The sequence below is a fragment of the Perna viridis genome, chromosome 5 (assembly GCF_037379345.1).
Source record: "Perna viridis isolate PV_CMFRI_1.1 ecotype Kerala chromosome 5, ASM3737934v1, whole genome shotgun sequence".
Taxonomy (NCBI): Eukaryota; Metazoa; Mollusca; class Bivalvia; order Mytilida; family Mytilidae; genus Perna; species Perna viridis.
Window position 1 is genome coordinate 38,622,379 of NC_142449.1, and position 14,409 is coordinate 38,636,787.

At 35.4% G+C, this 14,409-nt stretch overlaps 2 protein-coding genes across 2 annotated transcripts; one reads left to right on the forward strand and one right to left on the reverse strand.

Moving 5' to 3' along the window:
* Nucleotides 1–3,286: 3,286 nt before the first annotated feature.
* On the forward strand, nucleotides 3,287–9,280 carry LOC148617421 (uncharacterized). Its single transcript, XM_088585025.1, has 2 exons — nucleotides 3,287–3,531; nucleotides 4,133–9,280. The coding sequence occupies exon 2, from the start codon at nucleotides 5,473–5,475 to the stop codon at nucleotides 6,079–6,081; it is 609 nt and encodes a 202-aa protein (XP_088441151.1). The 5' UTR covers nucleotides 3,287–3,531; nucleotides 4,133–5,472; the 3' UTR covers nucleotides 6,082–9,280.
* Nucleotides 9,281–9,956: 676 nt separating this feature from the next.
* LOC148617422 (uncharacterized) lies at nucleotides 9,957–10,607 on the reverse strand. Its single transcript, XM_088585122.1, has one exon. The coding sequence runs from the start codon at nucleotides 10,605–10,607 to the stop codon at nucleotides 9,957–9,959; it is 651 nt and encodes a 216-aa protein (XP_088441248.1).
* Nucleotides 10,608–14,409: the final 3,802 nt, after the last annotated feature.

Below are 14,409 nucleotides of genomic sequence, written 5' to 3' on the forward strand. Positions count from 1 at the left end.
TTGAATTTAGCCTTTCAAAGAAAATAAATATAACAAGAAGTTGGCCAACAATTTTGATTCAATAAGTCTTTAGTAGGATTTATCATAAGGATCATTTCAACTATTGGAAGTTTCTTTTAATCTATCATAGTTTTCAAGATATTGACTGAAAACTGTAAAAAAAGTCATGTTTCCCCTTTCAAGGGCAATAACTCTTACAAGGAATCATCTGATAACTTTTATCCCTGAATAATTTTGTAGTCCTAATAATAAGGATCATATCGGCTATTGAAAGAATTTGGCTAAACCTAAAGGTTTTGGAGAAATATGCAAAAAAAAAAAAAAAACAACAACAACAAAAAACTGTCTGACCACTGAGTTCTATTTTTAGTAAAAGCGGCCATGTTTTTCGACAAATCAAAAATGCCGACATCAGTTCTACCCAAGATACCATAAGGAACATTCATACTTAATTTGGTTTCAATTGGTCAAGTAGTGTCAGAGGAGAAGAGTTTTGTGTAATTGTTTACGACGACAGCGACGGACACCAAGTAATGGCAATAGCTCACATGGCCTTTGGCCAGGTGAACTAAAAAATTATATAAAAATTGAGTTTAAGGGATAACAACGTACACAGAGTTTGAATTTTTGTTTTTGTGAAAGTATATGTATTGGGCTCTACATGTATATGGCCAAACAGGGGAATATGTTTTGAAATAAAACATTGTGAACCTACTAATTCCTTATGAAAGCTATATATATGACATCTTTTTTATTTACAATTCAACTACAGGAAAATTCTAGAACTGAGGAAGATTATTCTACAAAATAACATTACAAATATATTTTGTTTAGTTGTATACTACAGTTTAGAATGGTCTGGGGTGCTATAAAATATTCTGAGAACTAGAGATGTCTGGACATTATTTTGCATCTGGTATATAAGAAGTGTATCAGATAGTTTGAAACAATTCAGACTGATAGTCCATTGATTGTGAAGTTGTGACAGGTAAGTTCTTTTATTACTGACATTCAAAACTTTCAAAAATACTTTGTTGTATACTGTTAACTGGAATCTTGATCGTGTAGGATTTAGGCTAAATAAATTTATGATTTATTGTGCTTTTAAGTCTTAATTTGTCACTCCAACCACAGAATTGTTCTAATTTTACACCATGACTAATTTTTACCCATTTAAACCAAAAAGGTTTAAGCAGCAAAACTTTTTGACACTGTTTTCACGTTGTTTCAATATTAATGGGAGCTTACTATTTCCCTAAGTTTTACTAAACACATTATTTTTACCATGATGTGTTACAAATTTTTTCTTATTTAACATCATGATTGAATTTTACCTTTTTGAACCTGAAAAGTTGAAGCAGTAAAACTTTCTAACACTCTTTACATGTTGTTTCAATATTAATGGGAGGTAATTCTTTCACTAGGTTTCACTAAACACATGATTTTTTATCTTGATTTTATTCTGATTACCAATTATTCTATGATATGGTTTATATGAAGTTTTTTTTAATTAAATGACATGGTTTATTTGTAATGAAAAAAACACGAAATGCATCCTATAAAGTATAAATGTTATCATTGTGTGGTGTAGGTTAATGCAGGTTCATTGAGTTCGTTATGAATGGGTAGGATTTTTGAAATAACATAAATTAATGTTAAGTTAAACAACAAATTTACTATGAACTTCTAAATGTTTGAACTTTGTTCACCAAGAGTAAATTGAATTTGTATTATTCACATTTCTGTAAAGTCCAGCAAAACTTCCGCTTCCTTGATTTTGTTGAAACTTACATTTGTAGCATTCAGTCACCAAATAACAACAGTGGCGGATTCAGGCGGGGGAGTGGCGGGTATGCATTCCCCCCAACAAAAACTGCAAAGCATGGGTTGTCAGGGGTAGCTTTAAGCGGTTCTAAGTTTGAAACTTGACCTTCTCGCTAATCTTACTACAAAAGATATCTACATTGCACCCACCCTTGAAAACTATTTTAAAAAATTAACCTAAAAAAGATATTTTTAATGTGCGTCCCTAATCTACAATCATGGATCCAACCATGAACAAGTATAGTCAACATATTAAGTACCATTCTGTGTAAGAATCGGGCAATGAATGGTACACCATTTTTTTGTATTTGGTCTTTTTTATCTAAAAAATATTCAAATACATCTAGAAAACAGCTATGAAGCTATTTAAATTTATCCTGGAGCATTGGTGACATAGATATTTTAGACTGCTTATACATGTATAAGGAAAAAGTTTGGGAAAATTTTTCTTCATATGCCACAACTTATACACAATTTGCCTGATTCTTAGACGGAGAAATACTTAAATACAAACATGTTTATATTATAGAAATGACCGCATTTATTATTTCTATCCATTCAGGTCAACATGGAACCTCACATTTATTATATGAAGAAAACTACTGATGACATAGAAAGTAAATGTTATCAATTAAAGGGATGTTTTGCATCCATCCATTGGTCAAAAACTTTGGTTACAAAAATCTTAGCTTCCACGAGGCAGTTTTTTTTTTGGTTTTGGTTTATAAAGAATTAACTTTAAATACATGGTGCACGCTAATTAAAGTATGCACCACGGGCATTAAGGTTATTTCAAATAGACAAAAAAATAAATAAACAAATAAAGAATAACAGACTTTCCTTACATTTTAGTTATCAAAATTACTGAATAAATTGTTTAAAATGATTGATGTCGTCAAAGTCACATTACAATATTTGGTCTAAGAGAATATGGACACATTTTTCCATCCAATCAGAAAACATGTTCTATCCAGAATCAAACTACCTTCTTCTGAAAGTTTTATAGTGGACATTTATAAAAGTAAAGATAGTATACATGTACACAGTATATTTATACTTGTAACATTTTGTTTAGAATGTTTTCTTTAGATACATAATGTATTTAAGTGTCAATGTATAATTTTGTACTAATAAAATTAAATGAATTCTTAAGAAATTTACAAATAAGCTGTCTTAAAGAAATTCACACATGTGAAAATCAAACACGTTAAGTGAATATGCAGTCTTGACTCATAAATTCCATTGGAATTTTGGATCGCTTGCACTGGTATAGTAAAGTCTTTAGTTTCTTGAAACTTGATCAATTAGGTATTATTTATGTCTTTAAACAGACATATTCCCCTGTCAATCTACACTTCCGACCGCACGTCATTTTATAGGCATAGATGGATTTTTAAAAGTTTTTGCTTGAGACACAGATCATTTCCTTCTGAAGAATTTGGGGGGGGGAGTTAATTTTGTTAAGATCTTTTTTCGTCAACTCTGCCTATATTAATGTCGCAAGTTATTTTATTTGATTCCTAACAATATGAGCTATTTGCAACATATATTAATTGTCCATTTGTCATTATTCTAATTGATGTAAAATGAATTTAATAGTTATTTGTTTTTTGAAATTGTAGGATTTTGCATCTGATATGGCTAAAAACAGAATTGTCGGAAGGCTAGAGAAAAAGACAAGCTCAGAAAAAAAAAGACAGAAATCAGGTAAAAAAGAAGCAGCAAACAAATGTCAAGGTATTTAAAATTACTGTAATATGTTGTCACCCTAATGTAAGTTGATGAAGCTGTGCATTTTGAGTAGATATGCGACATACTAAATATTGGCGAGGTAAATGTTAAACTCAGAGGTCAATGTTGTGTTGTGTTTGCTCCTCCTTTAATGCAACGCAATTTTTCTCTGAAGATTTTAGTTTGCGTAAGGTAATATGACTAAGAAACTTATTGTTATTTTGTCATTTTAGTCAAACATGATTTCACTTTTTATGATCTTCAGCAAAATCACACATTTGATAGTTACGTTAAACAATTCTAAATTCCTAATTTTAATTATTGCACTTTTAAGTGAGTTACATTTTTCCTTAATGATAAAAGCATTGAATTAGTTTCTGAATTTACATTAAATTTATTGTTAAGTTCTTTGGGCAGATTAAATGCTTCTTGTACTAGTGCAACAAGAAATTATCTCAATATTCAAGTATTGATTTGTCTGATGTTTCCTACTTAAAAAAGTGAAAGTACTTGTTCAAAGAAAAAACCAAAGAAATTTATACTCTTTTTGATTCTAATAATATTGATGTTCTTCCAGGTTCAGCAGTCATTTATCTTCAAACAAGTTGAGAATAATTGGAGATCTGAAACTAAACAGAGGTTGCAGGTTGGTGTGGATCTGTTAGAAGTTCTCGACTTTCAATGTACAGGTATTCCTTCGACTGCACCAAAAGTATGCTATTATGTACGTCCAGATGGAAACTGCCTTTTCCGGGCTTTATCCTATGTACTATTGGGATCGGAATGCCACCATTTTCTTATTCAGAAGTTGATTTGCAATTTTATGAAAGATCATTCATCTGACATTGTGCCATTTTAACCTCCACTGACCAATAGGAATTATCATATTTAACTACAATTGTAATTATTATTCTGGAATTTGGGGAACAGAGACAGAAATATTGGTTGCGTCCGTCCTTTTACAAAACTAACATTTTTGTTTATTCATGTACTGGTGTACATTGGGCGTGGGTAAAACACTCACCCACAAATACTTCACCAAAGCACGACATCTATCTTTATCACAAAAACAGCTACCATACTGATGTTGTAATTGCTACGGAAAGTACAGAATTGCCTTCAAACATTAAGGGAGATTGTTACTACTCAATAGAACATGACAGTATTGATACCAGATACAAGTTGGACGCCACTTTCAGAAATTAGCGTCTGGCAAAAATGAGACTTAAGTATAGAATAATGGCATCATTCAGAGCGAAGATTAAAGCAGCTTCAAAAACGAAGTATGCTAGCCAACAAGATTATAGAAAAAAGGTCAAATTGACATCAGTAAGGAAATATGCATCTCTTCCAAATTTCAGAATACATGTTAAAAGTTACTCAAAACTTAAATATAGAACTGAGCCAAGTTTTAGAGAACAAGTTAAAAGTTACTCAAAACTTAATTATGGAACTGAGCCAAGTTTTAGAAATCATGTAAAAGACTACTCAAAACAAAAAAAAATGCAACTAATTTTAAATTTAGAGAGCGAGTAAAACATTTCTCAAGACTCAAATATGCAATACATTGAAATTTTAGAGAGCAAGTAAAAAATTTCTCAAAAAACAAATATGCAACTCAGCTGAATTTCAGAGAGAGAAAAAAGACGGCTGCATTAAACAAGTATGCTAAGCAGATCAGATATAGATATAAATTATTATCTTCAATTAAACAAGCCTACCAGTCTACTGCTGAAATACGAGTGACAAAGAAAAAAAAGAGTTGCTGCTTCTAGGAGAAGAATAGACAAATGTATAAAAGCATTCAAAAAAGCAGCCAATGAAACACCTCATTGCATATGCACTGTTTGATTATTATACAGAAGACAAGTAAAACACTGTAAGAAGGATAAATACACAGTTAAACATACTAAACAGATGTCAGAAGCAGCAGAGAAACGTTTTACTTCTGTATTTAAACATAAATGTGACCTCAACTGCCCTCACAACTGCTGGAGAAAATTGTTAGCTGTTGACACCAGGTGGATCTGCCATACATGTGATAGACGTACAAAACTTGGTTCAATGCCACCACAAGCAATGGCTAACAACTTGCAATTGAGTAAAATAACTCCTAAACTAAGTCAACTAAACGCTTTGGAAAGGCAGCTTATCTCTTTAAGAATACCTTTTATGAAACTGCTGTCTTTACCTCGTGGAGGACAAAAAGGAGTTAAAGGGCCAATCGTTAATGTGCTTTCAAATATTTCAAATGTGACATCATCACTGCCTAGTACACTTAACCAATCTCAATTAGTTAAAGTAAAATTGAAACGTAAATTGGCTCACAAAGGTCATTACAAGTATCAATGGATCAACCTTACAAATGTATTTAGAGCCTTAAAAGTACTAAAAGCAAGAAACTGTTGGTTTGAAGATGTACATGTAGATGAAAACTGGTTGGAAAATTTCGATGACGTTGATCTCTTAAGACAAGAATTAGAGAATGGCAATAGTGAAACATGTGAACATGTTTCAAATCTGTAGATATTGGACAAGAAATTCTTGACAGCACCAAAACACTTTGCATTGTTCCTGCAGAAGGCCAGCATCCTGAAAACATCTTTGAACCAGGTTCTGATGCTAAGGCATTTCCCACCCTATTGCCAGATGGTCAATTTGGAATGTTTGAAGAGCGTGAGATCAAATTTTCACATGCAAAATATTTCAATACTCGATTGGTCTCTGCTAATCAGCGGTTTTCTACCAACAATGAATTTGTATTCTTTGCTCAGTATGCAACTGAGATTAATTACACATGTTCAAATATTTCATTGGCTCTAAGAAAAGGAAAGAAAACAACAGACAATGGGACAGCTGTTATAGCTTCAATGCTTTTGGACACTGAAAATATAGAAAACATCCTTACATCCATCTGACATCGGTTATCGCTTCTTACAACCAGTTCGTGGCACACCACCCTACTGGGAAAAGACAATGCAAGAGATTTGTGCTATCATAAAGCAACTAGGACTACCAACCTGGTTTACCACCTTTTCAGCAGCAGAGACTAGATGGAATGAGGTTATCGAAACTCTTCTTTTGCTACACAATGATAAAAGGTCAGTTAATGACATTGAGTGGTCAGAACGGTGCTCCTTAATCAACAACAATCCAGTTATGTGTGCACGCATGTTTGATCACCACGTGGTGGCACTTTTCCGTGATGTAATTATGTCGCCAGCAGCTCCACTTGGAATAGTTGTTGATTATTGCTATCGCGCTGAATTCCAACAACGTGGTTCTCCTAATATCCACTGTCTATTGTGGATTAAAGATGCACCAAAATTCAATGAGAATAGTGATGAAAAAGTATGTCACTTCATCGACAAATACATCTCATGCAGTGTGCCTGACCAGAATATTCTGAGTTATATGACATTATCTCATCAGTTCAAGTACACAATAAGAAGCATACTAAGTCCTGCAAAAAATACTCCATCACTTGCCGATTCAACTTTAAACGACCTCCAATCAAAAACACTTTCATTGCTAGGCCTGAATCTGAAGAAAGCAAGCATCCGCCAGAACCTACAACTGTTGAAGAACTTGATGCACTTTCCCAGAATGCTTCACGAAATCCTAAGAATGTTCTTAAAGACGTTTGGACTCTTGTCTCTACTGCTGAAGATACAAACCACAATTTTTCAGAAATCCTAAAATTGGTGGACATAACTTACCAACAGAATGAACAGGGCCTAAGGGATGTTACTAAAACAAACACAGTCTACTTGAAACGACATCTTCAGGATTTATGGTTAAACAATTACAATATGCATTTATCAAGGGCATGGAATGCAAACTTGCATGCCCAGTATGATATTGATGCATATGCAGCCATGAGACAATTAGAGTATTCATACTTTAAAAAAATGTTGCCCAGGAAGCCACCTACAGGGTAACTGGGTTACATTTGAAGGAGCGCACACGTGAAGTAGTGTTTATTCCATGTGGCAAAAACATTGTCCGGATGAGTCTACCAATTACCGTTATTAAAGCCAGATCTACACAAGGTGGTGGTGATAATGAAGACATATGGATGAATTCAATTCATGAAAAATACTAAGCGAGACCTGATAATTCTGAATTTGCTCATTCACATGTGTCTGGGAAAATTTTGTTCAAACTACAGATTTCTTCCAATATCTGAAAATCCAAAGTCTAAAAAAGAGCTGCCTGTGTACCGAATCTAGGAAAAGTGAAAAAAACGGAAAATAGGAAAAGAAGCCGTGATCAGATATCCAAACTTCAATGTTGAAAAATCTCCAGACGAGTACTATCTAACATTGGCTCAACTATTTTTACCTCACAACTGTCCTATTGAATTATATTCTGACTTCGATGATTTTACAACTTTTGTCAATAATGGGCATTTGAATGACCAGCCAATCATTAACATCATTATGGAAAACAAGAATATGTTTGAGAGAAATCTAGAAATGTTTGAACAAGCCTTAGAAGATTTGCAGGAGGGTAGAAATTTGCTAAATGCAACGGTTTTTGAGTGCAAAAAAACAGCCTTCTGACCCATATGTTCTAGTTATAGTATCGGCGCCAGTTTTTTTTTCGCGAATCGAAAATTCCAACAGTCATTTTGTGTGGGATACCTTAAAGGACAATCATGCTATGTTAAAATCCTGTCGGTCTAGCAGTTTTAGAGGAGAAGTTTTTTGAAATTTATCCACGACGACGACGACGGATGGCATAAGCTCACTTGGCCTTTGATAAAGTAATCTTAAAACTGCTGTCTGACCCCTATGCTATATTTTAGTAACTTTTTTAGTAACGGCAACCAGGTTTTTTCAGCAATTAAAAATCCAAATGGTCAATTTGTTCAGGATGCCCCTAAAAATAACAATAATACCAACTTCCATTTAATTCTCTATAGTAGTTTCTGAGGAGAAGATTTTTTTTTAAGTAATAACATTAAAAACAGTACACAAGAGGCTCCCAGTAGTCTGATCGCGCACTGATTAAATTTTTGCCTTTCAAGGGCAATAACTCTTACATGTAGTCGCCTGACAACCTTGATTCCATGAGACTGTTGTACGCCTCACAATAGGAATCACTTCAGCATTTGAAAGTTTCAGTCTATCTATGATAGTTTTCAAAATATTGGGTGAAAACTGTAAAAAAGTCATTATTCACCCCTCAAGCGCAAAAACCTTTACATGGAATGGTCTGACATCTTTGATCCCTTGAAGACACTTGTAGACTTTTTAATAAGGAACATTTCAGCAATTGAAAGATATTGGCTAAACGTAACAAATTCGGAGATATATGCAAAAAACTACTGTCTGACCCCTATGTTCTATTTTAATGGCAATTTTTGCACCAATCTAAAATCCAAACGGTCATTTAGTTCAGGATACCCTAAAATGGTGTATGAATAAATCAAAAATTAATTCTATACATATAAAAAGAATATTAAACATCATGTAGAACCTTGTAGAATCATATTAATTCCATTTTACACCAAAATATATTTTTATTGATGACACGAATTGCTTTCCATACTTTACTGCTGACCGACGGAAAGAGGGGGGTAGTAGAGTCGTTTTCAAACTTTCGAAAATGGGCTAATGAGGCCAACGGACATACAAAATACAATAAAGGGTAAGTAAAGATCAGGTAAGTATCGAATTCACCAAATATCTATCTATCTTATCAAATTGAGTTATACCTGACGTCAAATTGTTTGCGTGTACAAAAAATAAGTAACTTACGTTGTGGCCAGCCTTAGCTCACAGAATTAATGAAAATATTCCTTGCCATATTTGACATTTTCCTTGATCTTATAATAACAAAAGTCCGATGACTCTAGAAAAGGTATCTATGGAGCGCATGAAAAACATATGGAACTCATAAACGTCAGAAAGTAAATTTCAAGGGAAACATAATGAAAACAAGTTTCTAAAGTCTTAAATTAATTGGAAAAAATTAATTAAGCATATAAATATATATTTCAACGTTTATATCGACCAAGGTTTTAATAACTAAATGTGTACTTCCACTGTTCCAGTACACTCCCCGCATAATATCATAACTTTGATATCATTCCTAAGAACCAAAATCACTTATAAAGCAAATAATATGATCCCTATTGTCATTCTGACACAGGAAGTACGAGTTCTGTTACTGGTCGAATGTATGTTGTTGGTTTTCCTTCACGAATTACACGGATTTCGGTCTTACGAACTTTACCGTCATCATTAGGAAATGTTCTTATTACAATTCCCATGGGCCATTCATTACGAATAAGTGATTTGTCCCTTAATAATACAACGTCACCTTCCTTGATATTTGGGTGTGTCGGACTTCCATCTTGTCCAAAACATATCTGAGAGTACTATCACACGTTTTCATTCAGCACGCAACAAGTCTTTCTGATCAAGGTCACCAATTGCATCTGTACAATCAGAAGTATTCGTCTTCTGAGTAAGAAGTATTCCTGGAGATAATACAAAGGGATTGTCCACGTCAGTTGAAACTGGTACAATTGGCCTGTGGTTGACAATACTACAAACTTCGGCCATGAAAGTTACTAAAACATCGTGAGTCAAGTATCTAAGTTTGGATTCTAAGAGAATCGAGTCCAATATCCTTCTGGTCACCCCAATAAGTCTTTCCCATGCCCCTCCCATATGTGAGGCATGGGGTGGATTGAAGATCCAAACGGCTCGAGAGTTTGTTAGATAGTTCCTGACTGTATCGTCCTCAACGTTTATCGCATCTACTTGAAGAGCCTCAGTGGCACCCACAATTGTACTAACTTTACCCCTGATTGCAACAAAGCGTCTCACAGCATTAATAAACGCACTTGATGATAATTCTTCTACCACCTCGATGTGGATGGCACGTGTACTGAGGCATGTGAAAAGAATTGCCCATCTCTTAGCGTTGGCAACTCCTCCACGGGTCTTTCTATGAACAGCCGTCCAGGGTCCGAAGGCATCGACACCTACACTGAAAGGTGGAGATGGTTCTACTCGGTTTTTTGGGAGATCTGCCATAATTTGATAGTGTTGTTTCTCGGAGTTTACGACAGTGAACATAATGATGAATCACTGATGACAAGATTCGTTTCATACCAACGATCCAGTATCCTGCTGCACGTAGAGCGCCTTCTGTAAGTGTCTCCCTTGATGCTTAACTTGAGCGTGAATGTGTCTAACTAAAAGTCTTGTTATGTGACAATGTCCTGGTAGAATCAATGGATTCTTTTCACTATATGGTATATCAGCTTTGTTCAGCCGTCCTCCTACTCGGAGCAAGCCTCGTTCGTCTATGAAAGGATCCAATGATGATAAAGTACTTGACGAACCTATTCCAGTCTGAAAACTTATCGAACCTCGACGAAAAGTCTTTGTTAAACGTCATAACCAAGTCCTTAATTGACGTTTTAACTACTGATACAAGAGGTCGCACGTCCTTGTCTGACTCTGAATCGACAAATGAAGAATAGTCCTCTTGATCGTCAATGTTCTGTTGTCTATCCAGGAATCTACCCGGTCCTTGTATCCAACTACTACAGCTCAAGTCGTCTAACGACACCGATCTTGTTCCGATATCTGCAGGATTTATAGAAGTAGGAACATAGTTCCATTGACTTGGCATGGTAGACTTGCGAATATGCTCAACTCTATTTTCAACATACACATAAAAACGACGAGTCTGGTTGAATACATATCCAGGGACAACTTAACTGTCCGTATAATACTTAATTGTCTCTATCTAGGTTTTTTAACACTGTTTCTGCTATCTCGACTGCCAAAACTGCCGCGCACAGTTCTAGCCTGAGGATGGTATGACCATGTTGAGGAGATACTTTTGCCTTCCCTAACATAAATCCGACTTCCGATGTACATACGATACATATAGATACATACGAGGGATTTGTAAGTCTTGAAGAGTGCAGAGTGAACTTTTCCAAGTTTCCCAATCGAGTCTATATTGTTCTGATAATGGTTCATCCGAGTCGACGGATTGTACCATTAGCTTCCTTAAAATCAATATACCACGCAATATGACGGGTGTTACTTTTTTCTATATGGTCATACACGCTATTCAACGTGGACAGAATACCTCGCCTTGTGAAGGGTTTGTCCTCATCAGAAATTTTGAAAGTGAACACATCGAGTACGAGATTCCAGTAAAAACCTAAACTCCGTTGAAGCGGGACATCGTCGGATTCAAAGTCCAAACTTTTACGATCTTACGCAAGGTCTTCCTGAGGTAACGAGTCCATAACATCACTACTATTCGATGCAAACTTGTGTAACTTGATGTTTCCATTATGCTTGAGTGTTTTCTGAGTACGTATCAGTAGACTAACCATGTCGTCGGCATTGTCTGTTGAGATGAGGCCATCATCAACATAGAAATGTCTTTGTACAAAGTCCTTAACATCCGGATCAGCAAATTAAGAGCACTTTCTCAAACCATAAATAGCCACCGCAGGGGACGGGCTATTACCAAACACGTGTTTGGTCATCCTATAAGTAATGAGATCCTTGTTGAAATCATTATCCTTGTGCCTAAGAAAGCGGAGAAAGTCTCTATGATTCTCACGAACAGAGAATGAGTAGAACATTTGACGTACGTCTGCCAAAACCGCAACACGATTCTTACTGAAACGCATCAAAACACCTAATAGAGAACTGTTCAAGTCTGGTCCTTGTAGTAACACTTTGTTGAGTGATACATTTCCAAATGTAGCTGACGAGTCGAACACGCAGCGGATTTTATCAACTTTCAACACCAAACACAGGTAGGTACCATGTCTCAATGTCCTTGTCCTTGCATGAGTTCAACTGTAGACTCTTGTCTAACGACTTGGCACGTCGCATAGCCATTGTGTAATTGTTCGGTAGACGTTTCTTGTCTCCTTTGAACGGCAATGGAGCACACCAATTTTCGTTTTTGTCCTTTTGCATTTCCTTGTCCATAATGTCTAGAAATAATTTGTCCTCAACAGACTTTCCAAGCTTGTCGTCGTCTACCGTTCGATCAAAAACGTTCGCCACTATTGGCATTTTCATTATAGTCGTAATTGTCTGTTTCATTCTGAAGCGATATAATTTCACCATTCCTTAGAGTATTCGAACATGGCTTAAACAAAGATGGACGACCATCGGCATTGACGTATGTTTTATATGACTTAACAATATCATCGACGTGCTTGTTTCCTATGCAGACATCTCCTATGATAACCCATCCCAAGTTGACCCGTTGAACATAGAGTGCGGTAGGAGGTCCAGTGAGTTGTTCCAAAACATGGTGAGCCTTATGAAGATTGCGTCCGATCAAAAGAAGTATTTCAGTATCCTTGTCGAGCGGCTGAAACTCCTTTGAAATGTCCTTTAAGTGTTCATGAAACAAAGGTATGTCTGAAGTAGGTATTTCCTCGCGATTGTTTGGCATCGCATCGCACTCTATAATTGTAGGTAAATCCATCTTTTAAGTTCCATCCAAAGATTCGACAGAGAGTCCTGAGAGTCGATGGCCACTACGTATAGTCTTTTGCATGTAACTAGAGTATACAGTTCAGGTTTACAATTGATATCGAACAGCTCCTTTCTACCTAGTGATCGATTGCTTTGTTAATCGAGAATGATGTAGGCCTTGAGACGTTTCGATGGAATATCCTTATATGTCACATAAAGTATCTTTGCACACGATTTTCCGGTGAATTCTCCTTTACAAATGTCCATACATGAACTATAGTCTCTTGAGGGGGCTCCCCGCCTTGAAATTGAGGAGTCCGTGAATTTCGAACATTATCATTATGCATAAGTGTGTTGTGATTCGTGTTGTTACACTTGGAACATCTTATCTGTTACTTACAGTCCTTGCTGAGATGATCATTGGAATTAAGACACTTGAAGCAAATTCCATTGTCCTTTAAAAGTTTCAGTTTGTCTATAATTGATATTCTCTTAAATTTAACACAATGCCAGAGTGAATGATCCATCTTATGAATGGCACACTTAAGCTTTGGCTTTTCTATCGACTATTTCTCTAGATCCTCTTGGTGGACGTTTGTTATGTGCACGTGCACTCTAAAGTTGGTTTTGTCACTCTTCGGTTTGTCACTCATGTAACGAGACTGTAATGTAACAACTGTGTTATGTTGATCACTCTCAAAGTTGAAACCTGTGTCAGTATAAACACTAGCTCGATCAGCTATAAAATCCACAAAGTACGAAAATGGAGGATATGCAACACTGTATGATCTCTTGTAAGACGTAGCTTTATCCCTCCAACTAGATTGTATTGCAGCAGGTAGTTTCGTAATAACAGGATTAACACCAACGGAAGTATCGAAAAAACATATGAAACTCATAAACGTCAGAAAGTTAATTTCAAGGAAAAAAATGATGAAAACAAGTTTCTAAAGTCTTAAAATAATTGGAAAAAATATTTAATCATAGAAATAGATATTACAACGTTTATATCGACCAAAGTTTTAATAACTAAATGTGTACTTTCACTGTTCTAGTACACTGCTGTCTTACTACTATGCTCTATCTTTAGTAACCGCGGCATGTTTTTTTTTAACGATCAAAAATCCAAATCTGTTTAAGATACTCTAAAAACAAAAATACCAGCCTTGAATTCTGTATAGTAGTTTCAGAGAAGATGTTTGAAGAAATTGTTAACGACGACGACGACGACGGAAGTCAAGTGCCAGGTGAGCATAAAACGTTCAAAAAGGGGAATAACTGCAACATGGGTCAACATATTTTCACCAAAACTTGACCACAGATAGACCTCATACTGCTAAACACTTATACCCATGTCAGCAGTAGATTT